The sequence below is a fragment of the Macaca fascicularis genome, chromosome 3 (genome assembly GCF_037993035.2).
Source record: "Macaca fascicularis isolate 582-1 chromosome 3, T2T-MFA8v1.1".
Taxonomy (NCBI): Eukaryota; Metazoa; Chordata; class Mammalia; order Primates; family Cercopithecidae; genus Macaca; species Macaca fascicularis.
Genome location: NC_088377.1, coordinates 128989511 through 129016083, shown reverse-complemented (window position 1 = coordinate 129016083; position 26573 = coordinate 128989511). Strand labels below are relative to the sequence as shown.

Genomic DNA, 26573 nt, shown 5'->3' with positions numbered 1-26573 from the left:
CTTTTTGAAAAACAGAATCCTGTAATTTGCGTATGTAACATGATAAATTTTGCTTCTAGAGAGCTATTGTTTAGAAGGTATTAGGTAGGTGAAAAAGTGATTGCAGCTTTGGCTGTTAAAATGGCATAGTTGTAATACATAGGTGGAGTTTTATTGTTTTTTGGGGTTTTTTTGAGATGAAGTTTTACTCTTATTGCCCAGGCTGGGGTGTAATGGCACGATCTCGGCTCCCTGCAACCTCTGCCTCTCGGGTTCAAGTGATTCTCCTGCCTCAGCCTCCTGAGTAGCTGGGATTACAGGCACGTGCCACCACACTCAGCTAATTTTTGTATTTTTAATAGAGACAGGGTTTCACCATGTTGGTCAGGCTGTCCCGACCTCAAGTGATCTGCCCAGCTCTGCCTCCCAAAGTGCTGGGATTACAGGTGTGAGTCACCATGCCCGGCCTAATACTTAGTTTTATAACAGGGTTCTCTCCCTGGAAAGTCTGGATATCTTGAGTTGCTGCATTAAAAATACAAAGTTACTCTGTTTTTATAGATTTTGAAGGGTAAGTGTAATGTGAAGGGCATGATACTGAAGTGGTTTTTTGCAACATGCAACTTGATGTTGACCCGAATGATTTATTTCTTGTACTTCCTTTTCCAAATGCACAGTTGCTGATTAATACATAAATTTGGAATTTAAGGGTTTGATTTCTGCATTAAAACATTTAAATCCCACTGTTGTTTATAGTGAGGTAGTCATAGTATTTGTTACTGAAGGGCACACTAACTGTCCTTAAAACTTTGAAAAAGGTAACTTCCAAAAACTTTTATTTACTGTACTAGTATTTTTGCCTTTTAAAAAAGTGAACAAAATGAATATATTGTTCTCTTTCAAAAGTATAGTTCTGTTTAAATCATTGTTCTTCTTCATCTCCAGTGTGACATTTGTATGTGCAGTATCTCTGTATTTGAAGACCCCGTGGATATGCCCTGTGGACATGACTTTTGTAGAGGATGTTGGGAGTCGTGAGTATATGAGCACCTTAGCATTTCTTACTGCATGATAGCACTCTGATTTGTTAATAAAATTGTTTACTTTCAGTATTTAATTATACAAATTGTTTATATTGACTTCTGAGTTACATAGAAATGAATTTAGACTTTACTAGGAAGGAAAAATATTTTTGTTTTTATTTTTACATCTTCCCCAGCTATTTTAATTAATGCTATTTAGCTTAATGTAAGGTACCTTTAGAAACAAAGCAGTTATACAAATAATTTTTCTTAGTATTTTAATTTATATTACATCTAATGTAAATTTCAGGCAAGAATCAGTTTGTCTTATATCCCAGGAATCTTAAGCATTTGTTTTTGTGCTGTCTCAATTTTTTGTGACAATCAAATTGCCTTGAAAATCTGTAAGAATATGGATGTTTAAGATTCCTTTTTAGTGAATGCAAAGTTAAATGTTTCAGCTAGACATAGTTGGGTATATTTTACCAGTAGAAAATTTGTTTTGCTTCTTGTGTTTATCTCTGTTTACGCTTCCCATTACCTTTCAAGATTTGTACTTTTTCACCATCCATTGACTTGGCTCTCATGTTGCACTTTTCAAGAGAAGTTTCTAAACAAAGATTGCTATAATGAGCACTGTAATATCATGTTATCTCTGGAGACAAAGTGTTGTTCGATGACCTAAGTGAGGTATATCGTTGGTATTTAAAAAAATCTTAGAAATCAGAAGTTTTTAACTTTTTTTTTGTGTGTGTGTAATATTAGTTAGCAAATAGAGGGAACTAGGGAGTACTATGTGGGTGAGAGACAAGAACCTGAGCAGATTTTCTGAGTTCTTCTTTTTAAACAGCTTTGTTGAGGTACAGCTGACATACATAAAGCCACACATTTAAAAGAAATAATTTGATAAGCTTTGATATTTCTATACAACCTTGAAACCATCACTACAACCCCTAGAATCTATCATTCCCAATTCCTCATTTCCCCTTGAATCCCTGCTACTTTTCTCTTTCTGCCTTCCTTTTATCACCCCCATTTGTAGGCAACCACTGAGCTGTCATTCTGATTTTTTTTTTTTTCTTTTCTGAGACAGGGTCTCACTCTGTCACCCAGGCTGAAGTGCAGTGGCATGATCTCGGCTCACTGCAGCATCTTCCTTCCCATGTTCAAATGATTCTCACGCCTCTGCCTTCCCAGGGAGCTGGGACTATAGGTGCCTACCACCACACCCTGCTAATATTTGTATTTTTAGTAGAGATGGGGTTTTGCCATGTTGGTCAAGTTGGTCTCGAACTCCTGACCTCAAGTGATCCACTCACCTCAGTCCCCCAATGTGTCTGGTTTGATTTTGAGTACATTTCTTTATCTGTTTTCCAAATTGGAGTCAGAGGTAAGATTTCATTTGGAGGGGGGAAAAACTACTGCTTTTTGAGTCAGAATATCTGGTTGTTCCATTTAAGACATAGACTAGATTCTACTCAGAGTCTACTTAAATAGGATCAGATCAGTACACCTGTTACAGGTAAACTAATTGACAAAGGTCAGAGCTCACAATCCAAAGCTATCCTTAACCCAGTTGTGGAGGCAGAAAATACTTCCCAGGTAAAATTTTATTTATCTTAGTTGTTAACTGTACTGAATTAGGAAGTATTACCTGAGCTCTACCAAGTTAGCTATTGGTCTTGGTATGTATATGAAAATTGAGTCCCCCAGGGATTTTCTTGAATTTTTTTTTTTTTTTTTTTTTTTTTTTTTTTTGAGCTTCATTGACCTTCCTCACCTGACTTGTATCACGGAAACTATCTCCCAAACTCATCACAAACTAGCCATAAGAAATGTATGGTAAGATTTAAATTTCAAAGATCTAATTATTGATTTCATTAGTACCTTCTAGCCTACCTAGGATTCGCCTTTCCATCCCTTCCAAGTTTGTCAAATCAAGCACCAATAAAAGAAGGTCCATGTTGGGTGATTCATATGTTGATGAAATCATTTTTAAATTATCACAGTTTTTTTAAATAGGCATATAGGAAAAGAAACTCCTATCTAAAACCAAGGAAGCGTTTTTATAGGTCCTCAGATAGTTTGAAAGTCCCTCAATCTATCTTACTCTTCCCAACCTTTTTATTAGTACAGCTAGATGCTTTAGTGCAGGCTTGTCCAACTGTGGCCCACAGGCTGCATGTGGCCCAGGACAGCTTTGAATGTGGCCCAACACAAATTCATAAACTTCCTTAAAACATTATGAGGTTTTTTTGTGTTTTTTGTTGGTTTGTTTGTTTGTTTTGCTGTTTGTTTTGCTGTTTTTGTTTTAAGCTCATCAGCTGTCATTATTGTTAGTATATTTTTTGTGTAGCCCAAGACAGTTCTTCTTCCAGTATGGCCCAGAAAAGCCAAAACATTGGACACCCCTGCTTTAAAGTATTGATGCCAAGGGCTGAAATAAAAGGGAATAGCCAGGCATAGTGGCGCGTGTCTGTAGTCCTAGCTACTTGGGCAGCTGAGGCAGAAGGATCACTTGAGCCCAGGAGTTCAAGACTACAGTGAGCTGTGACCACACCACTGCACTCCAGCCTGGGTAACAGAAGAAGATCCTATCAATTGATTGATCGATCAATCAACAGATTAGATAGAAATTATTATTTTCTAGCCAGAACAGAATTTCTTTGCTAATATTGAGAATATAAGAGCTCAGGTTCTAGATACAATAGGCCACTGGGTTGTGAATTCCAACTCTGCTATTTATTAGTTATTGATTTAGGTAAGTGGTAGCCTGCCTGTTCCTCAGTTTCCTAATCTATAAAGTGGTGATGATAGTATGTACTTCATAGGATTATCGTCAGTTTTTTAAATTTCTTAATATATGTATAGTGCTTAAAACAGGATCTTGCATGTAGTAATCGCTCAATAAGTATTATTATCATATTCCTAAGCATTGTAATAAGCAGAGAGAGCCTACCTATGATATCATCTGTGAATCTTACCTGCAAGATAAAAATATAGGTAAAGTTTGCCCCACATTTATCTCTTTTACTGACACTTATCAACTCCATGTTCTGCTCATACATTTTTATTGAATTGTGTCTTGATGAGAAATAATAACATGGCCAACAGAACTGATCCTGTCTTCAATGAGGTCTTCTCAGTTCTGTAATTTAATTCCCCAGAGATGATGAAATCTTCTCTGATATATTTAAAATATGTAAAATTCAAAACATCATCATGTAGTAACTATGTCTAAGCAAACTGTGAACTTTGACAAGAGACTATCCAACTTCCCAGGGAATCTATTCATAGCTAAAAAGAAGAGAATCTTGTTATGTGAAAAAAGAACTCTACAGTTAACAGTTCTCCACTTTTAGTCTTAAGACTTCTTTTTTTTTTTTTGAAATGGAGTCTCGCTCTGTCACCCAGGCAGGAGTGCAGTGGCACCATCTCAGCTCACTGCAACCTCTGCCTCCCGGGTTCAAGTGGGTCTCCTGCCTCAGCCTCCTGAGTAGCTGGGATTACAGACGCTTGGCACCACGCCCAGCTAATTTTTGTATTTTTAGAAGAGACAGGGTTTCACCATGTTGGTCAGGGTGGTCTTGAACCCCTGACCTTGTGATCTGCCTACCTTGGCCTCCCAAAGTGCTGGGATTACAGGCGTGAGCCACCGTGTCAGGCCACAATATACCTTATATATCACTCCTTAGCACAGGATTGAAAACACTACTTGTGAAAAAATGGATAAGGATCTACCAGAGGTAGGAAGAATGCCAAGGGAAAAAAAAAAAAATCCTGGAAGCCAAAGAGAATTTGAAAGAAGAAAATGTTCGCAGTGTCTCATGCTCTAGAGAAATCAAGGAAGATAAAAACTGTGAATTCTTTAATAAATTAGGCTAATGGGTAGTCATTGTGGCCCGGTGAAGAGGTGATAGCAGCCAGATGCTGCGGATTGAGAAGTGAATGACATGGGCTTCAGGAAGGAATAACAGATCATCATAAACTATTTTGTCAAGAAACTTTGATGTGAAAGAAAAAGAAAATGAAACACAAGAGAGTCATGTGGTCAGTAAGGGTTTTTAAAATGGGAAAAACTTGAGCATGTTTATTGTGCCCAAGGTAAGAGACATTAGAAAGTAAAAGACAGAAAGGATAGGTTATTGGATAGTGCAAGTCCCAGAGCTGGCCAGAGGATTTGAGGATTAGCCTGGGAGTAAAAGAGAAAGCTCTCTCACAGAAGTAAGTGGGATGAAAAGGAAAGAACGCTAAAGATACTGCTAGGTTTGAGGTGTGGTAGAGAGCACTTGGAGTGAGAGAACTGCCTGTTGGGGACTCTCTTTTCTATGAATTGCCCAGACGAGGATATGAAAGAGAAGATGGAGCAAAGGGAATGGGCCTGCCAAGGTCTCAATAAGGTTTTTGTTGTTGTTGTTGTTGTTGTTATTGTTGTTGTTGTTAAGTGCAGTGGAATTAAGAGAATGAGAGAACTAAAGAAAAAAGATACTATATAGTTAGTGAAATAAAATGTTGATGGTGAGGACTAAGCAGTTGTGATTTAATTTCCTGGTTTTCCATTTATTTTCTCTAGATTTAAGTGTTAAATTCAATATGCAATAATCTGTACTTCAAAAGTTTGTTTCTTGCTTTTCTAAGGGCAGTATTAAATGATAATAACAATAATAATCCCTTTGGGAGGCCGAGGCGGGCAGATCACCTAAGGTTGGGAGTTCAAGACCACCCTGACCAACATGGAGAAACCCCGTCTCTACTAAAAATACAAAATTAGCTGGGTGTGGTGGCACATGCCTACAATCCCAGCTACTTGGGAGGCTGAGGCAGGAGAATTGCTTGAATCCAGGAGGCGGAGGTTGTGGTGAGCCGGAGATTGCACCACTGCACTCCAGCCTGGGCAACAAGAGTGAAACTCCGTCTAAAAAAAAACAAAACAAATAATAATCCTTACTAAAATTTATGAATTCTTACTCTATGTCATGCACCATGTAGATTTTTCACATATATAATCTGTATAACAACCCTGGGAAGTTCACATTATTATCTCCACTTTATGTATGGTGAAACAGAGGCTTAGAGCAGTTAAATAAATTGCTTAAGATCATATGCCTTGTTGGTGACAGACCTGGAATTTTCTAACTCAAAACACTGCTTTTAGCTGGACGTGGTAGTACATGCGTGTAATCCCAGCTACTCACTCAGGAGGCTGAGGTGTGAGGATCACTTAAGCCCAGGAGTTTGAGACCAACCTGGGCAAAGAGAGAGACCCCACCTTTAAAAAAAAAAGAAAGAAAGAAAGTAAAAGAAAGAGAAAAAGAACCCTGCTTTTAATCTAACCTTGGGCTGGATTCCTGCTTCTTTGTTTACAGGGCATTTTTTTCCTCACTACTCAAGTATACCTAAGTAGGACATAAAACTTATTTTAATATTCGTCTAAATGAAATATAAAGAGAAAACCTATAAACCTATTCTTAAAAATCTATGCTATATTTTAATGCCACCCCAAAATATTCTTGAATTACCTATGGCTCATTTCTATACCATTGCCTCCTTTTCTTTAAAGCTATAGCATATTGAGAATTGAATATGACCTTTCTGAGCCACTCATTTCTGAATTTTTAATTTTAAATAAAAGTATTTTTTCAGATTGTTTCAGATTTTTAGAGGGAATAAAGCAAAATAGAAACATAAAACATACGAGTGTATGTTTATGTGTATGTGTATATATTGATATATAAAATGAATGGCTTAACAGATAATATGCATTACAGTTGCTGTTTCACACTTGTTGGTATTATTTTAATTATACTCTGACAAAAAATTCAGCATAAAGAAAAATTGGCCAGGCACAGTGGTTCATGCGTATAATCCCAGAGCTTTAGGAGGCTAAGGCAGGAGAATCGCTTGAGACCAGGGGTTCGAGACCAGTCTGGACAACATAGCAAGACCCATCGCTACCAAAAATTTAAAAATTAGCCCAGCATAGCAGCATGCACCTGGAGGCCTAGTTACTCAGAAGACTGAGGTGGGAGGATTGCTTCAGCCCAAGAGTATGAGGCTACAGTGATCTGTGATCGTGCCACTGCATTCCAACCTGGGTGATGGAATGAGACCCTGTCTCTAAAAAAAAAAAAAAAAAAGGAAGAAAAGGGAAAATTCTTAGAATGTACGTGCAATGTAATATCCTTGCTCCTTTGCTGTCCATTGATCATTTTAATAGGTTTTTGAATCTGAAAATTCAAGAAGGTGAAGCTCACAACATTTTTTGCCCTGCATATGATTGCTTCCAACTTGTGCCTGTGGATATCATAGAAAGTGTAGTTTCAAAGGAGATGGACAAACGATACCTTCAGTTTGATATTAAGGTAAGGTATGCTACCAATTATCTGTCCAATTTCTGTAATTTTGATTTTATTAAACCTTTATAACATTATTTTTTCTTTTTGTTTTATTTTTGAAAACAAAATAATGGGTCTTTTGTTAGAAATACTTTATCAGAAAAGTTGCATAAAGGAATGGTGACAAAGTTTGAAGCTAAAGCATTATTTCATAATAATAAAAGGAAAGGGGAAAGGCTAAAGTACTAGTAATTTACAAAATTTAAAATAAAACTATTTATCAGAACTTTTTATTAATTTGCCTGTTGCACTTTAGTAACTGATTGATCATAATGTTCAAATTAGATTTTACCTACTTTAAGTTTTTTAAAAGACATTATCTTTCATGCTCCTAAAATATTTGGAAATAAAGATTCTCAACTTAGAAGTTTATTATTTTTATTCCAAGTAATAGGTTTATTTAATGAATTATAATGTTTATTTCATCTTTTTTTGTCTTTTTTTTCAGAAGTTATAAGTGTAGGTTACTTATAAGTGAGTTACTTTCTTTTGTGTGTGTGAGAAGTTATAAGTGAGTTACTTTCTTTTGTGTGTGTGAGATTTAAAAGTTACATTTTAACTGCTTTATGCAGATTTTACTGAGTCTAATATGTGAACTTTTAAAAGACAAGTCCTACTTTTTTTTTTCTTGGAGACAGAGTCTCACTCTGTCTCCCAGGCTGGAGTGCAGTGGTGTGGTCTCAGCTCACTGCAACCTCTGCCTCCAAGGTTCAAGCGATTCTCATGCCTCAGCCTTGCGAGTAGCTGGGATTACAGATGCCTACCACTATTCCCGGGTAATTTTTGTATTTTTGGTAGAGATGGGGTTTCTCCATGTTGGCCAAGCTGTTCTCCAACTCCCGACCTTAGGTGATCTGCCTGCCTCGGCCTCCCAAAGTGCTGGGATTATAGGCGTGAGCCATTGTGCCCAGCCCCCTCTTCTTTAACATAGAAAGTATCATAGTATTGATTATTATGTATTATTTGGGTACCATTTAGAAATTTACTCTTCTAATACAGCTACATGCATGTTTCTACTTAATAATTATATTCATCAGGAAAGTGACACATTGTATGAGAAAACATTTTAAAATTACATATTTTCTGTGCGAACAATTACATTTTTACCTTATCATCATTTACATAGTTTTTAGACTAAAGAAAACATAAATTTTAAAAATAATTTTGTTACTAAGTTAATTGCCACTTTCCCTTTAATAATTTTTTCAGTACTCTCCAGTACTGTTTAAATTTCTTGAGACTGACAACTCCATGCATTTTATTTCACTCTTTTTCTTTCTTTGCTTTATAGTAAATGACCATAGAGGTATACTCTGTATTAGAATTTAGCATTAAAATATTTTCTTTTGTGTTTTGTTATTGCTGTTTAAACAGGCCTTTGTTGAAAATAATCCTGCCATTAAATGGTGTCCTACTCCAGGCTGTGACAGAGCAGTAAGACTAACAAAACAAGGGTCAAATACATCTGGATCTGATACACTCAGCTTCCCATTGCTGAGAGCGCCTGCTGTTGATTGTGGAAAAGGACACCTCTTCTGCTGGTTAGTATAAGATAAGTTGGAATCAGTCTAATCACCTTTCTTTCCAATAGTTATTAAAGAGACTTTGCACCTTGAGTCAGGCCGTTAAATTGTAGTATACTTGATAGTATTCTTAATTTAAGAAATGTGTAATAAGTAGTAATAGTTCATATTTGTTGTGTGCTTAGTGTGTGCCAAGCGCTACACCAGCTATTTTTTACATACTGAATTTTCCCAACAATGCTGAGTTGAGTTGATGTTGTTATGCCCATTTTACAGATAAGGAAACTCAGGCACAGAGAAGTTCCCCAGGGTTATACAGCTAGGAATTGGCAGAAATGGGATTAGAACCCAGCTGTTTGATTTTAAAGCCCATGTGCCTAAACTATAATATCAAATTGCTGACCATAGATTAGAAAATGTTTAGAGTTTAACCTTTCATTAAAAATATAAACCTCTAGCAATGATTCTTCACCAGGAGCTCCCAAAATTACTAAAGTCCCTTTTACAAAATTTTATCCTGGGCCCTAACAAGTAAGATTTTGATTTAGTAGGTTTTTGAGTGGGGCTCTAAAAAAAGAAAATTAAAAATCTCCCAGGTGATTCTAATGCACAGTTCTAGTCAGGAATCAATGACTGCAGTCTCGTTGTTTCTTGTGTTTTGTTTAGTTTCTAGTGCCTGGTAGTACTCAATAAGTACAAACTGATGATAAATCAGTATTGGAAAGGGTATGTAACTGAATACTCTTTTGACTATATATGTGTCAGCCATCAGCACTCTACTTATTCATAGAAGGTTCAGTTAACTGTTCTAATTAAATGATTAAAAAAAAAAAAGCAACAGTATTTATTCTCCTTTTTGCTTATTTCCAGAATCACCGCAAATGCATGGATATACTTTAGGTGGATATAAAACTCTAGTCTTTACTTTTATACTTATCAGAAACCAGAAACTAATTGTATCACTGCTATATAGTAGGAAGGTATAGTTATGGAACTGTCCCTACCCTGGTCTACTTCTTACCTTTGCCATCATCATTAGTTAAAAGTATTTATTGAACTGCTAACCCCTGACTCTTAAGTCAGGGGTCAGCAAACTATTGTCTACACTTAGTATTAAACATAACATTTTGCCATACCATTTCATGTCACTTTATATATTGTCTGTGCCTGCTTTTGGGCTATGACAGCAGAATTGAGTAGCTGAGACAGAGACTGCATGGCCCACAAAACTCAAAATATTTACTGTCTGGCCCTTTACAGAAAAATTTTCCTGACCCCTATACTAGGTGCTTGGCTATGGTGATTAATGAAAGGAAAACCCTGTATACTGCTTTCATGGCTAAATCAAACTAAGCAAGCAAAATAGCAACAAAATACTGAACAGTGGGTTATATCTATATGCCTTCAAGTGATTTTTCAAAACACTTAAAAGGCAAATTTCTATTAAAGTTTTACATTTTTATTATTCAATAGTTTGGTTCCTAACTCACCTCATTAACCCACCATGAGAGATAAGGCTTGAAATGAGAAGGAAAGTTAATGTACATGAGCTGAATTGGTAGCAGATTAATGGTATGTAGATGAATATGAACCTATTTTACTGTAAAACAAGTATATAAAAGTAATAAAGGAGCTTTCTTTTCTGAGCCAGTGTGGTTTCCAGAGATAATTAAACTCTGGTGTCCTGAAGCAGCACCCATTGTATACATCCTATGCATCTAAAATGTACTAATTATATACCATCCTTGGGAAAATTTGAGAAAAATTGTCGTACACCGTAAATCATTTTCTGAGTTCTGTGGTTCACATGAGGAATCGTGGTTGAAAAAGGATGATTTAGAGGATTAGTTGGAGAAGCTGTGAAGAAAGAAAACATGAATTAAGAAAATGTCTAAAAGATAAAAAGATTAACTTTTGCTGAGATAAGAGAAAAGTTAAGTTTTGAAGGGAAAAGAAGAAACTTTGATTGGCAGTGTCTTCTTAAGCACTGTGGTTTCTGTGATCTAGCTTTTACCAGTTTTCAGTGTAGTTTAGTTTTTAATTTCTTGTGTTCGTCCCCATTCTCTTTGTATGCTGCAAGTAATAATAAGTTTGGTTCGACTGAAGATAAGAAAGCTAATGGAAAAACCTGCCAATATACGCCAGGCTCTATAAACTATGTATATATGTCTATAAACATAGACGATGCTATAAACTGTAAATTTCTAGAATAACATTTGAAGAAATACATCAGCTGACTTTTTCTCATGCCCCAAAATATCAGGCTGGTTATACTCAAGACGCATTGGAGACTATATACCAAGATCACGGGCCCTACTTTGAGTTTTATCCCAGTTCAAGGGATCTGTGAATGGCCACATGGACTAAGGTCACACTTGGTAATTATTTACTCTTTCTCCTGTTCATTAGGGTAGTAGAGAACCTAACAGAATCATCACTTTTTGGACATAGCACCAGAGAGGAAGAGAAGAAGGGGACTTAAATGAAATAAAAATAAGTTTTAGTGAAGGACAAACTCAGATTTAGGTTCTTCAACTTAATCTTTTGCCTTTCAGTTTTGGTATTTATTAAGTTATAGGATGGATTTTTTTGCATTGCCTACTTCATGTCTCTAGGCGTTAATTTACAGTTCCTGTTTTTTTTTTTTTTTTTGCATTCTTAGCTTTATACCCTTATTCATATAGTATAAGAGCTTTGTCTATAATTTTAAAATCTAAGTAGAAATTGTCATATGCTTTCTGTTACCTTTGTCTCTTATTTCAATGAGAAGCAAAATCTGTTCATGTAAAAAGACGCTTTGCAAGAGAGATCTTCACAAATTAAAGGCAAATGATTCTGGTTTTGCTTCTTTCCTTCTTGAAAAGCTCAGAAATAATTTTCTAAAGATGACTACAAAAACCACAACAAAAGACAATAATAATTTCTTCTTTTCAGGAACTGTATATGACAGAAACAGTTGAGCCATACCCAAGAGATACCTGCATGGATATAACTAAATATATTCATTGATGGGAGACAAGTAGTATTAATAGGCATTCCCCTTCCCACCACAGGATACCCTTCTCTAGCTGTGCACCAAATTCCATGCCCTTAGTAACTGAAGCTACCGTGGTTTCTCCTGCTAGCCTTTATAATTACAATTTGTGTGATCTGGGCAAAATTATCTCAAGACAATATTCAAAACTTAGATGGGTTCTGACTTGAACCAATGACTTTTCCTCTTTTTTTTTTTCTTTTTAATTAAGTAAAATATGCTACTGTGTAACTTCTGTGCCTTCTGAACTGACACAAAGTGTCTCTCTTCTCTGAGACAACTCTTCACAGATTTGTTGTCAGAAATGCTTCCTGGCCACCAAACTTAAGATGGTATGGTGGCCATTTCTTTCCTGTCTTTTTACTCTGGTCCCTTTTAATCACCAGTGTGCATTGAAAACTGAAAACCTTACTTGGAATTTTGTCTTCTAAACACATAGACAGTCAAACCTATTTTATTCACTGAAATTGATTGGCAGGAAATATTCTAAATAATAATATGGTGCTGGGCATGGTGGCTTACGCCTGTAATCCCAGCACTTTGGGAGGCCGAGGCAGGGGGATCATGAGATCAGGAGGTCGAGACCATCCTGGGTAACACAGTGAAGCCCTGTCTCTACTAAAAATACAAAAAATTAACTGGGCATGGTGGCACGCTCCTGTAGTCCCAGCTACTCGGGAGGCTGAGGCAGGAGAATTGCTTGAACCCAGGAGGTGGAAGCTGCAGTGAACCGAGATCAAGCCACTGCACTCCAGCCCAGGCAACAGAGCGAGACTCCATCTCAAAAAAAGAGAAAAATAATAATAAAGTTTATATTACCTAGCGGTTGAGCACTTATTTACTGAAACTGTGTAAAGAAGTCTTTAAAAGGAACAAATTTTTGAATCATAGTGATGTACAACTTGAGAAACCACAGTATCAGGTTTCTAGTCCACTTAAGTTTCCAGTGGATCAGAGAGTACAATATATAGACCTGTCAAGTTTGCAGAAAAGTTTGAAAGTGGGTATCTTTTTTCTCCAACATTCACAATAAGGATTTTGATCAATACCTACTCCTTTATTCAGAGCAATAGTTGCATGCATCATCTCCTCCTCCACAGACCTCACAGGCCAAGGGACTCTCCAGGAGTCCTGTGGACAAAATAGATGAAGCAGTCTGTATTTGTAGACCTAATAATTGTGTCTCATCATTTTTTTTTTTTTTTTTGAGACGGAGTCTCGCTCTGTCGCCCAGGCTGGAGTGCAGTGGCGCGATCTCGGCTCACTGCAAGCTCCGCCTCCCGGGTTCACACCATTCTCCTGCCTCAGCCTCCCGAGTAGCTGAGACTACAGGCGCCCACAACCGCGCCCGGCTAATTTTTTGTATTTTTAGTAGAGACGGGGTTTCACCGTGGTCTCGATCTCCTGACCTTGTGATCCGCCCGCCTCGGCCTCCCAAAGTGCTGGGATTACAGGCGTGAGCCACCGCGCCCGGCCATCTTTTCTTACAAAATCAGTTTTAAGCCCTTAGATTAACAGCTCTAGTTACAGAAGAAAAGATCTTTCTAGATTGGCAGTATCTAGCTATTTAAGTATCAGACTCCTGCCAACTAGCAGAACATTTTCCAGCTCTTCACAGTCCCAGAAATAAAAACATGATACTACTTATTTGGTAGTTCAATCAAAAGACCTTGTTTAAATATCATGTATACTCTCTGCAGAGTAACACATCTCCATAAATACCGCTTGATGGTTCAATTTATCAAATTTCAACAGAGTGATAATAATCTGGGAGATGGACGGAACCTGCCTGTGAGACAGCTCTGCCACTAACTAGCTCTGTGGCTTGGTGATAAATATCCTCTCCTAAAATAATGTGATAAATAAAGCCTTCCTATCTAATGCAGTCAACATAGAGTGCAAGTTTCCAGAACCAAACTATTTAGCTTCAGATTTTAGCTTATCCACTCTTTACTTGTGTGGCCTTTGGTAGGTTACTGAACCTCTCTGTGCATTTAAAATGAGGATAAATAGTACCAGTTACAAAGAATTGTTAAGAGAATTAAATGAGTCCGTTCACGTGGAGTATTTAGAACATTACCTGGTGTACTAAAAAATGTTAGCTACAGGAGAGAAGCATAGAAATTAGGATTTCTACTTAATTCAGTCAGAATTGCTTATTAATAAAACGTTCTAAAATGGCATTTAATTGAAATTGCCAACTTCTGGATAGGAATTTCTTCCATCAGGTAATAAATTTTAAAACGTTAGTGGAAGGTTTTTTCCTTTTCCGGAGCCCATTAGAACCACTGTATAGTCATGCAACCAGTTGTGCATACTGGCACATTTTCAAGAAGAGAGCCATTCCTTGATCACTTGATGTTAGGTTAACCAATCATATTTGAACTAGGTGGAGGAGTTTAGATTAGGCAACTATTTTTTTCTTTATAATCTTTTACCAGGATTTTTTTTTTACCTGAATAAACCTACCCTATTGGTGTCTCTGGCTGAGATTCAGCAGGCTATGTCCTGAGATTCCCCTCCCCATACTCTTGTTTTACTGACATTTTGAGATGCAGTTTCAGCAACAGATACCAGGGACTTTAGAATACTTGTCAACAGTCATTGGTTAAAATTTTGTTCAGGGATGTAGGCCGGTCTCAGGGACTTACAGCTGTAATCCCAGCATTTTGTGGGGCTGAGATTGGCGAATCCCTTGAGCCCGGGAGTTTGAGACCACTTGGGCAACATAGTGAAACCCTGTCTCTACAAAAAATACAAAAATTAGCTGGGCGTGGTGGTGCATACCTCTTGTCCTGACTACTTGGGAGGCTGGCAGTAGGATGGCTTGAGCTCAGGAGGTGGAAGCTGCAGCGAGCCAAGATCATGCCGCTGCACTCCAGCCTGGGTGCCAGAGCAAGACTCTCAAAAAGAAAAAGAAGAAAATAAACTTTCTTCAGAAAGTTGGCATTCTAGCATCTTCACTACTTTTCTCAGAATAACCTTTCTTCCCTATGTTGATCATCTAGAATGTCAATTACCTACTATGTTTAGTGACTTTGTTATTACTATACTTTGGAGAATTCTGAGTTTATTTTTCCAGATGCGTTAGTTTTTAAATATATTTTATAGTATTAAGTGGCAACCTCGGCCAGGCGCAGTGGCTCACGCCTGTAATCCCAGCACTTTGGGAGGCCGAGGCAGGCATATCACGAGGTCAGGAATTCAAGTTCAGCCTGGCCAACATGGTGAAACCCCGTCTCTACTGAAAATACAAAAAATTAGCTGGGCATGTTGGTGTGCACCTGTAATCGCAGCTACTTAGGAGGCAGGAGAATCACTTGAACCCAGGAGGCAGAGGTTGTGGTGAGTGGCGATCATGCTATTGCACTCCAGCCTGGGCCACAGAGCAAGACTCCATCTTAAAAAAAAAAAAAAAATGGCAACCTCAACCTCTTTAATTCACAGTCCATGCTGTAGCTTCTTTTTTTATTAGTAAGCTGCTGTTTTCTGTTTTGTTTTGTTTTTTTTTAAATCCTTTTTTAGTATTGTACTGGAAACTAGCAGAAACTGTGCCAACCAGTTATAACACTCTGAAGTGGTCCTACTGATTGGGCTCACAACCAAGGAAGCGGCAAATCTTTGTCCTCCTGTGAGGTTCTAGAAAAGAAAACCTTCTTTTGCTATCTAGGACAACACAGTCTTGGAGAGCCAAGCACATTGATAAGCAATTATGGCCTTTTGAAGAAGTGGCTTTTTTTTTTTCAGACTTTATTTGAAAACATTGGACTTTGTTCCCCCATGATTTCTTTCTTTTTTTTTTTTTTCCCCAGAACGTTTTCAGAAAATGTTCTGACAGCAAAACCAGTATTTACTAGCGTTGATTCTGCCAGGAAATGGATATTGAATATGCTGTTTAATCTCCAGGGGGAAAAAGTCTCCAGGGAAAAAAATCTTAATAGAAATAATTTATTTCATTGATTGCATTTGTTTGTTTTAGTTACTGCAGATATATAAGGGCTTTTTGTACTTCAGGGCTCTTTTTTTAAATTTTTCTAGCTTTATTGAAATGCAAATGACAAACAAGCTTTCTTAAATGAGTCATGAGAAATGTTGATTCTGCATTCCCACCTGTGTTTGTAGGCACCATATGGAAACACTGTTCCTGATCTGTGGCGTATTTCCTACTTCAATGTCTGCTAGCATGTGTGCCAAATTAAAATTAGCAGTTATCACAGGTATCCGTTACATTTCTGGAAAGCAGAGTTGATGTTAGTATGCACTAAAGTGAATCTAATGTATCCACTTTTTTTTTCATACCTTTAAGTTCTGGGATACATGTGCAGAATGTACAGTTTTGTTACATAGGCATACACATGCCATGGTGATTTGCTGCACCTATCAACCCATCACCTACATTAGGTGTTTCTCCTAATGCTATCCCTCCCCTAGCCCCCCATCCCCCGACAGGCCCCAGTGTGTGTTGTTCCCCACCCTGTGTCCATGTGTTCTCCTTGTTAAACTCCCACTTATGAGTGAGAACATGCAGTGTTTGGTTTTCTGTTCTTGTGATAGTGTGCTCAGAATGATGGTTTCCAGCTTCATCCACGTCCCTGCAAAGGCCATGAACTCATCCTTTTTAATGGCTGCATAGTATTCCATGTTCTATATGTGCCACATTTTCTTAATCCAGTCTATCATTGGTGGACATTTGGGTTGGTTCCAAGTCTTGCTATTGTGAATAGTGCCACAATAAACACATGTGTGCATGTGTCTTTATAGTAGCATGATTTATAATCCTTTGGGTATATACCCAGTAATGGGATGGCTGGATCAAATGGTATTTGTAGTTCTAGCTCCTTGAGGAATCACCACACTGTCTTCCACAATGGTTGAACTAATTTACACTCCCACCAGCAGTGTAAAAGCATTCCAGTTTTTCCACATCCTCTACAGCACCTGTTGTTTCCTGACTTTATATATCCACTTTTTTAAAGAAATTAGGTCGTGTTGTGTTGCCCAGGCTAGAGTGCTGTGGCTATTCACAGAGTGGTAATAGCACACTACAGCCTGAAACTCCTGGGCTCCATTGATTCTTCTGCCTCAGCCTGCCGAGTAGCCATTGTGCCCAGCTCACTTCCATATTTTAATCAACCCAGTATTTTTTGAATGTCTGTTAAGCTACCACTAAGTTGCTAGGAGCTCCCAAGTGTCAGATTAGGTGACAAGTCAGGAGTGTAAGGAAACTAAATTACCCTTTCAAGGCAATTGGTGAATTTTTTTTTTTTTAACCATTTAACCATTTTTAAGTATGCAATTCAGTGACATTAATTGCATTCAGAGTGCAACTATAACGTCTCATAGCCACTTTTCCTTTTCAGAAATTTTTCATGATCCCAAACAGAAACTCTATGACCATTAAGCAGTTACTCGCCATCCTCTCCTCCCCCAGGCTGGTAACAACCACTCTACTTTCTTTCTCTATGAATTTGCCTATTCTAGATATTTAATATAAGTGGAATTCTAGAATATCTGTACTTTTGTGTCTGGCTTATTTCACTTAACAAAATGTTTTTAAAGCTCATTCATAGTGTAGCATGTATGCAGATATTATTCCTTTTTATGGCTGAATATTGTATTGTGTGAGCATGTGTGTGTGTTTGTGTGTGTGTATACTCCACAATTTGTTTATCCATTCATCTGCTGATAGATGCTTGGGTTGTTTCCCCCTTTTAGCTGTTGTGAATAATACCATGAATGTTGGTGTACAAGTTTGAATTCTTGCTTTCAGTTCTTTCATACCTTAGAATGAAATTGCTGAATCCTATGGTAATTCTAAGGTTAACTTTGCATCAGCATTTACATTTCTATCAGCAGTGCACAAGAGTTCCGGTCTTTGTACATCCACACCAAAACCTTCTTTTTTTTTTAATAATCACCATTTTAACAAATATGAAGTATAATCAATACATTCTTAATTACCTCTTAGTTTGTAAGACTACATGAGTCAGTTGGTGTATCTTCTTAATACACTTAACCTTTTTTTATTCTTTTTCCTCGAAATGGGGTCTTGCTCTGTCGCCTAGGCTGGACTGCAGTGGCATGATCTCAGCTCACTGCAGCCTCTGCCTCCCAGACTCAAGTGATCCTCCTACCTCAGCCTCCCAAGTAGCTGGGACTACAGGCGTGAGCCACCCCTCCCTGCCTAAGCTTAACCTTTGTAAATGAAATCTTTTTAAAATAGCACTGATGGTGATGATATCACTTCCAGATTGGGTTGTTCCCTCCTCCGAATAATATTTTATCATTGACTGGAATAATTACCTTTGTTCTATACAATATAGCATCATCTTGAATTAAAATGGCAGTTTATCAAGGCTTTAGGCTCGTTTTAGTGTTTGACTTCTTAAATAGCTATGGAAAGAATATAAAATAGAGTTACAAATGATAAATTGATGTTTTTAATTATTTAAATCAAAATTTCCCAAATTCCAATAAAAGTAAATTGAGTTACCCTAGCTGTTACCTGGAGATGCAGAGGTAAAAGTAACTACAATAATTTGACTTAAAACAGTGTTTTTCAAACTTTAAAATGAAGAAGGTTCATTTGGTAATTTTGATAAAATATAGATTCTGATCTGTAAATCTCATGGGGCCTGTTCTTCTGCATGTCTAAAAAGCTGCTCAGTAATGGCCAGTAATACACCTTTGAATAACAAGAATTTAAATTATTAATGAGGATAAAACGTAATTTAATCAAATGTTTTAAAGCTCTGAAGGCTTGCAAATCTAAGTTATAAATATTAATCTATTTAGAACTTTTGAAATACGTAAATGAATGTACTGATTTTTTTTAAAAAACTGGTCTAATGGTATCAAGCTTTGGAATCTCATTTTCAATGCCTCCATTGAAATGCTCCATCTCTCATTAATCACCATGTCTTAGTTTTTTCAACTTTAAAATTGGAAGAATACTTTCTACTTTTTTTTTTTTTTGAGACAGTTTCGCTCTTGTTGCCCAGGCTGGAGTGCAAGGGTGCGATCTCAGCTCACTGCAACCTCCACCTCCCAGGTTCAAGCGATTCTCCTGCGTCAGCCTCTTGAGTAGTTGGGATTACAGGCATGTGCCACCATGCCTACTAATTTTTTGTATTTTTAATAGAGATGGGGTTTCACCATATTGGCCAGGCTGGTCTCGGACTCCTGACCTCAGGTGATCCACCCACCTTGGCCTCCCAAAGTACTGGGATTACAGGCATGAGCCACCACGCCCAGCCTCTACACACTTCCTTTTTTTTGCCTTGATGTTGATGAAGAATATTTTAAAATTGTCTTTTCTATGTTTATTTTCTTTAGGGAGTGCCTTGGTGAAGCACATGAGCCTTGTGACTGCCAAACATGGAAGAATTGGCTGCAAAAAATAACCGAAATGAAACCAGAAGAACGTAAGGAATTTTAGATTGCTTTGCTACATATTTCCTTATAGCATTCAAAAGATAATGTGGTCATATCTTTTTTAGTCTTTATTTAAGAGGTTTTCACATTTGTTAATGCTAGCGCTCTCCTGTTTAACATCACGGTCCCTTTGACTAACTTCCTTTTGGAAATAATAGAGTTTTGGCAAGGAGGAATCAGGGACAAGTTCCATGTTTCTAACAGACTTACTTTCCAGCTGAAGATAAACAGGGTAAATGGGGGTCACATTTAATCCTCCTCCCATAGCCCTTTTCTTTTATCCTAGGGTGAGCCAACCAGTTGTTCTGTACTTTGTGGGAAGTAGTATATGATCTGTAGTGAGAGTGAGCTTCTCATATCCCTGAAAGCTTCCAATGAAGGATACAGCAAGTTAATTTCTTGTTGTTGTGTGGTTCTATAGATTTACTGATGTTAAATACCATATAGATAAGTATTGTCACTGAGACTTCTATAAATACATTATCCCTGTTAATCATCACAGAAATGATACAAGGGTGATGTTAGTAATCCTGTTTTACAGAGGAAGACTAATGCTTAGATTGGGTTGAATGAGACAGGGCATGTGCCTTGTGAACAGAATGGGTTTGAATCTCTGAGGGGACTCCTTTTTAAAGCCTTCCTAATAGCAGTTCCCACATTTAACAGATAAATCTATCTGCTTTGCAATAATTTCCCATCTTCTAAAGTGTTTTATGACAACTGTTTTCTCTCAAAAAATGTAAGTGAAAATTAATTAGTTCTGGTCTTTAAAAAAAAAAAAAAAGACTGAGATAATGATGTTAGCTTGAGATGTCGCAAGTCAGGATCAAGAATTCACCCAATAAATCTACACACTTATAGGGGCCAGGTGCAGGGGCTCATGCCTGTAATCCCAGCACTTTGGGAGGCCAAGGCAGGCGGATTACAAGGTCAAGAGATGGAGACCATCCTGGCCAACATGGTGAAACCCCATCTCTACTAAAAATAAAAAATTAGCTGGGCGTGGTGGCGTGCGCCTGTAGTCCCAGCTACTTGGGAGGCTGAGGCAGGAGAATTGCTTGAACCTGGGAGGTGGAGGTTGCAGTGAGCCAAGATTGCGCCACTGCACTCCAGCCTGGTGACAGAGTGAGACTGACTCTGTCTCAAAACAAGAAAAAGAAAATCTACACTTATATGAGCAAAGCACATAATAAAGATGATGCCAGACTTCAGGGCATGCAGAGGCTAGAGGGAAGCAGTCAGACATTACGGTATCATATGATAACTGATATAGTTGAGTAAAGATGAGAGTCCAGAAACAATAATGATAAACTGAGGTTGGGGGAAGAAAGGGTGTCAAAGAATCTTCTTGAAGGCAGTGAGCTGTGAATTGGATTTTAGCATCTCTGCCTAGTAGTAGGTAATTACTGTCGGCAACTGAAGTGGCATTGAGAGAGACTGCCCGACAGCCATCATACTTTACAGGCTTGTATTATATCAGGGAATTTACCACTGCCTGAGGGCTGATCCTCAGCATTTTAGATCTACAAGGTTCATTTTGTCCACTGACTCAGGGTTATTCTGACCCATGGAGAAGAGACTACAGTATAAACCAAAATGCCACTTATTAGTTGATAATGAGGGAGATCCCTTTCACTTGTTGAGAAGGCTTCATGTCCATTATCAGGAGCAAAGAGAAGTGGATGATCTTTGGATATTTTATAGTGAAGCCTGATTAAACGTTCTTGTCCTGTTCATGCATCGTTTAGTCAACAGATTTTTTTAAGCCAGGCGCAATGGCTCACATCTGTAATCCTAGCATTTTGGGAGGCCGAGGCAGGTGGATCACTTGAGGTCAGGAGTTCAAGACCATCCTGGCCAACATGATGAAACTGCATCTCTACTAAAAACACAAAAATTAGTCCAGCATGGTGGTGTGCGCCTGTAATACCAGCTACTCAGGAGGCTGAGGCAGGAGAATCGCTTGAACCCGGGAGGTGGAGGTTTCATTGAGCCAAATCGCCCCACGGCACTCCAGCCTGGGTGCCAGAGCAAGACTCCATTTAAAAAAAAAAAATGCCTTTATAGATTGTGTTTGTTCCCCAGATTCATTGTACTAGCCATTGCTCTTCATACCCACCCATTTCCCCTATTCTCCTGATATGTATGGGTGTGTATATGCGTTTGTCTTCCATAAATAGATTCATACCATTACCCTGCAACACCTTTAGATGTGACAAAACAATTGGAATTTGCTTTATTTTCTTGCTTCTGGCAGCTAGAAATATTTATATTTCTGTTATGAATGGCTTGCTATTGGCCACCTACCTACATTTTTTTATACATTTCTTTAAGAACTTAAGGTTAAGGTCCATAGGAGAAACTCGCAAAGAGATGAGGCTAGAAAGGTAGGTATTGCCAGATTGTGAGTGTTATTGCCAAATTGTTTGAATTTATCCTCCTAATAGAATAAGCCATAAAGTGTGTAGAGTAGAGAAGTGGCAGTATCAGAAAAGTTATTTTTGTCAAGATAACTGATGAGTATGAAGGGTGAATTGAAGAAAAGATAGACTAAAGGTAGGAAGATGAATTTTTAGTTTGGGTCAGAGGGTAAAATTAGGCCATTAGTGAAACAGGAAACTCAGATAAACAAGTAACTTTCCAGGGAAAATAATGAGTTTTGGTGTGGACATTCTGAACTTGAAGTACTTACGGAACATATGTGTGGAGATATCCTGTGGAATTTTATAAGTGTTCGTCTGAAACTCAGAAAAGATGCTAAGAAACTTAGGAATAAATTGTTGATTTTAAATGTTATCTTCGCTATTTAATTAACGTTTATTGAGTGCTGTTTTATGTTAGAATACAAAAATAAGATGCCCTCTATGCTCTTGAAGTTTATATATTAGAGAGGCAACTGTATACAAAACTAAGGAAAAATGTGTTTTGAATGTGAGAGAACATTGTTCATGTATGTGATAACTTTTAGGGGAGGGGAAGGACAAAGAAGGAGGAGGCCAGTTATCTATGGGAGAGGGTTAGGAAACACTTTCTAAAGAATTGATGCTTAAGCTGCATGTTGAAAGCTGATAGATGCTCTTCACATAAACCAGAATAGGAAAGACATTCCAGGCATAGGGTGAAGTGGCATTGTGAAGTAGCGTGGCATATTCAAGGACTGCAAATAATTCTTACAGTCAGTTTAGTGGTGCACTAAGAGATGAGACTGTGCAGACAGGAATCCAAATCAAGCATTGGACACAAAGAGGTGGTTATGCACAATGCTAGGAAATCTGACCTTATCCTGAAACACTGAAAAGGAGTTTTAAGTAGGAGAGTGGTGAATGAACATGCTTACTTACAAAGATCACTCAGGCAGAAGTATGGATGATGAAATGGAGACTATTGAGAAACTAGGTAAGAATGTTAGTTCTGAGACAACTTCAGAATGGCCAGGTGAGAGGATATGAAGGCTTAAGATGGGTAATTCAGGTGGGAGGGGGCATACACAGGAGAGTTATAAGATATATTAAATAGCCTTAAGTAGTAAACCTTGTGTGCCTGCTAGTTGCCTGAAAGGTTTAATGCACCATAAGAAGTAATTAGTCTAGCATATTATTCAATTCTTGAGTAGAAAATGCCCAGCAATGTTTGAAATATAAAGCAAGTATTTTTCTATTATTTTCCCCCAAATCTCCCACCCCAGCCTCCGAGGTGAGTTAGCATCTCCACAGCTGTCTAGATCCTGGGTCCTGGGAACTTGAGGTGAATACTAATCTCCTTGTGGGCACTAAGCGACACACTGACCCTCTCAAAGTGCTACTATCCTGTGGCATCAAATGGCTTTGTACATCACTTTCCCAGTATTTTATCCCCAAGTCTGATCTATTACCCTGAAAGACCTGTTCGTCTTTAAAGGTTCCAACTGTAAGAACAGATCACTTACTAGGTGACTGCTGATCATTCACTCAAGCAGTCTCAAACTATGGGTATAATCTTTTAGGTTTATGTAGTCCTTTCTGGTAGAACAAATCTCAGGTGTCTTCAGTCTTTTGTATCCTATCATGTTTTCAAATATTCTTCCCTCTTTCCAAATCAAAACCCACTTTGGGGTTTCTTCCCACAATTCTTCAAGTTCATTATAATCTTCTGTTTTGCCTGTGATCTGATTAGAGTAATACATCTCCCTACTTGCCTTTAATTCACAAATTACCCCAATTTTACAGAGGGAGATACCAAGGCCAAGAGAAACAAAAATGCCCTGCCACACAGCAAATCCATCTCACATCTGGTATCAGAACACAGAAAAACTCTTTAAAGCAAGTATTTTTAAATTGATGGCTATTTTTAGTTATCTCTTACCATATTAAAATTGGATGAATCATTCCATACCCACAGATAAGTTTTTGCTAGGGAACAGGGGAAGGAGAATGGACTGGCTAGTGAGAACAGATTATGGGTGGGACTGTGAAAAAATGACCTTCCACATGATAATGATCCTGATACTAAGAGGAGGAAAGAAATAGAAAAGCTAGAAAATGGTATACATGGTATATACATGGTTACTTCTGATGGCCAGAGATAGGGAGATCCCAAAGGGGGTTTTGATTTGGAAAGATGAAAGAATGTCTGAAAACATGATAGGAGACAAAAGACTGAAGACACCTGAGGTTTGTTCTACCAGAGAGGAAACCAAGCCAAGGCTGCAGAGAAAGTCCCAGTTGTTGTTAAGAAAAGGCTAGGAATTTTCTCCTCTACTGATTTGTGTCTTCCACACTGAAAGATGGTGACCAGTAACGGCCACTTATGTTTATGAAATTTGGGGCAAGGATTAAAGTGAACAATAATTGGCCAACTATAATACTAAAGTAGAACCCCATCATTAAATATACAAAAATGATATTTCAAAAAGGAAAAATATGATTAGGTGCTATGTTAAGTTTATGTATTACTTTGTATCATAGCATTTTTACTTTGGATTTTATGCAAAAAAAAAAAAAATGGCATAAGCATGTTTAACCAAATAGTTTTCTTCTTTATGCCCAATTTTCCAAAGTCTTTGAATTATGAGACTCAGGATGAGAAAATCTAATTAATGAGAAAAAATATGCTGAAATCAATTCAAGGAATTAATTTCATATAAAGATTTAAATAGTGTTTGTTAAGCACTGATATTGCCTCTGTTGTGTCTAATTAGAGCAAGAAGCAGGAATGGTTATCTTTTTTATGAAATGGTTAATTTATAAATTTTTCAGACCAGTATTTTTCATGGGACATACTCAATAAACTGAATTCAAATTGTATTATTTAAAAATTCAGTCTTTGACTAGGTGCAGTGGTTTATGCCTGTAATCCCAGCACTTTGGGAGGCCGAGGCAAGAGGATCACTTGAGGCTCAGAGTTCAAGACAAGCCTGGGCAACACAGTGAGATCCTGTCTCTCTAAAAAATTAAAAACTTAGCCAGGCATAGTGGCACATGCCTGTAGTCCTAGCTACTTGGGAAGCTGAGGTAGGAGGATCTCTTGAGCCCAGAAGTTGAAGGCTACAGTGAGCTATGATTGCACCACTGCATTCCAGTCTGGATAATAGAGTGAATCTCTATTTCTAAAAAAAATTAAAAATAAAAATTCAATTTTTAAAAGCAACTGTTTTCACATGCATACATGTTGATTCTATTAATAGATCTTAGATTTTGTGATATTTTAATACTTTATTATGAAGTTAATACATTTTAGAAAGAGACCTAAGCACACTAGATTATGAAGAAAGAACATCAGTATATAATAAGAGCTGTAACTGAAGTGAAGAGTTTGAAAGTCAGTAGAGGTGAAAAAATCTCACCCGATAGATTGAAGGTAGATACAGTGTTGTTGATGTTAAGAACAGTATGTATAAGCTGGATGCAGTGGCTTATGCCTGTAATCCCACTACTTTGAGAGGCCAACACAGGCAGATCACTTCAGGTCAGGAGTTTGAGACCAGCCTGGTCAACATGGTGAAACCCCGTCTCTACTAAAAATTAAAAAAAAAAAAAAAATTAGCCAGGTGTGGTGGCGGGCACCTTTAGTCCCAACTACTTGGGAGGTTGAGGCACGAGAATCACTTGAGCCCAGGAGGCAGAGGTTGCAGTGAGCTGAGATCGTGCCATTGCACTCCAGCCTGGGCAACAGTACAAGAGTCCATCTCAAAAAAAAAAAAAAAAAAAAAAAAAAGTATGTATAAGGGATAGATGTGTAGAATAAGCATGTTCAGAGAATTGGAAAGAAAGATCTTTTTTCCAGCACGAGTTTTTATCATAGTAATAGTTGGTTATTCCCTGAACATGATTTACTTCATGCAGTTCACTAAAATGCAGTTAGGAGATCACATTCTCTCCGAGGGTGGAAGAAAAAACTATTATGTTGCAGGCCACACTGCTGCTTTGTTTTAATGGCTTTGTGCTTTCTTTATTATAACAATGGACAATAAGAGTCGTAAGAATATGTTAGTGCCTCTGAGCTAACAAAAATGTTGATGCTAAAGGAAGAAAAAAGGCCACTGCTTTTAACAAAAATTAGATGTTTAAATGTGAAGTGTACTTAAATGATTAGGTATTATAGCAATACCCTTTGTAAGTGGAATTGCCTCCACAGCTCGACCTTGTTAGCCCTAAATATACTAAGTTCCTACTGAAACTCCTGTCACCCACCAAATTATCTGATAATTCTTTCCACCAACAGCTTAATCAAACCATCTTCTACCAAGTGTGTTCAGAACTGGAGTAAAGTCTGACCAGTTCATTACCACTGTTTCTCTTTGCTGTGTGGAGTTAAAAACCAATGCTTTTATAGTCCAACAGTAGCTGCTGTTCTGTTGTTAATATAAACTTAAGTAGACAAGCTCTTGGTGTTCCTTGCAGCAAGACAGCTCCACTTCTGTATTGCTAGGCTCCATCAGAGGACTGCTTCTGGTGCTCAGCCCTTCCAGTCCATACACAGAGCCACTTCCCACGGGTCAGTGAGCCCAAACCTTTGTCCCCCTTCCCTCCCCAGGGGCTTATATCTAGGGGTTGGGTAACTCTTCTTTTTGAATTTCAAAATGCAAAGGGTCTGATTTCTCCCCTGCTTTGACAGTAGAGCCAACCATTTACCCCTCCACCCTTCTGAAAGTGTCGGCACGTAAACAAAGCTTTGATTAGATGGGCCACTTTCAGTGATTCTAAAATGA

The 26573-nt window shown here is 37.8% G+C and overlaps 1 protein-coding gene and 1 long non-coding RNA gene across 9 annotated transcripts in view; one reads left to right on the top strand and one right to left on the bottom strand.

Annotated features, from left to right (window-relative positions):
• ANKIB1 (ankyrin repeat and IBR domain containing 1) overlaps window positions 1-26573 on the top strand; it is a 155501-nt gene that overhangs the window by 107879 nt on the left and 21049 nt on the right. For 7 of the 8 annotated variants that reach the window (XM_074035537.1, XM_074035536.1, XM_045388754.3 and 4 more), the window contains 4 exons: window positions 925-1013; window positions 7219-7363; window positions 8771-8937; window positions 19289-19377. In XM_074035537.1, the coding sequence (XP_073891638.1) occupies window positions 925-1013; window positions 7219-7363; window positions 8771-8937; window positions 19289-19377 (490 nt within the window). Of the gene's footprint in view, window positions 1-924; window positions 1014-2568; window positions 2844-7218; window positions 7364-8770; window positions 8938-19288; window positions 19378-26573 lie in introns of those variants that run through there. The other variant, XM_074035538.1, reaches the window with a different exon arrangement.
• On the bottom strand, window positions 2718-6323 carry LOC141409897 (uncharacterized). Its single transcript, XR_012432693.1, has 2 exons — window positions 5878-6323; window positions 2718-4402 (listed from the first exon to the last, which is right to left on the bottom strand). It is a non-coding gene; the product is annotated as an uncharacterized lncRNA (long non-coding RNA).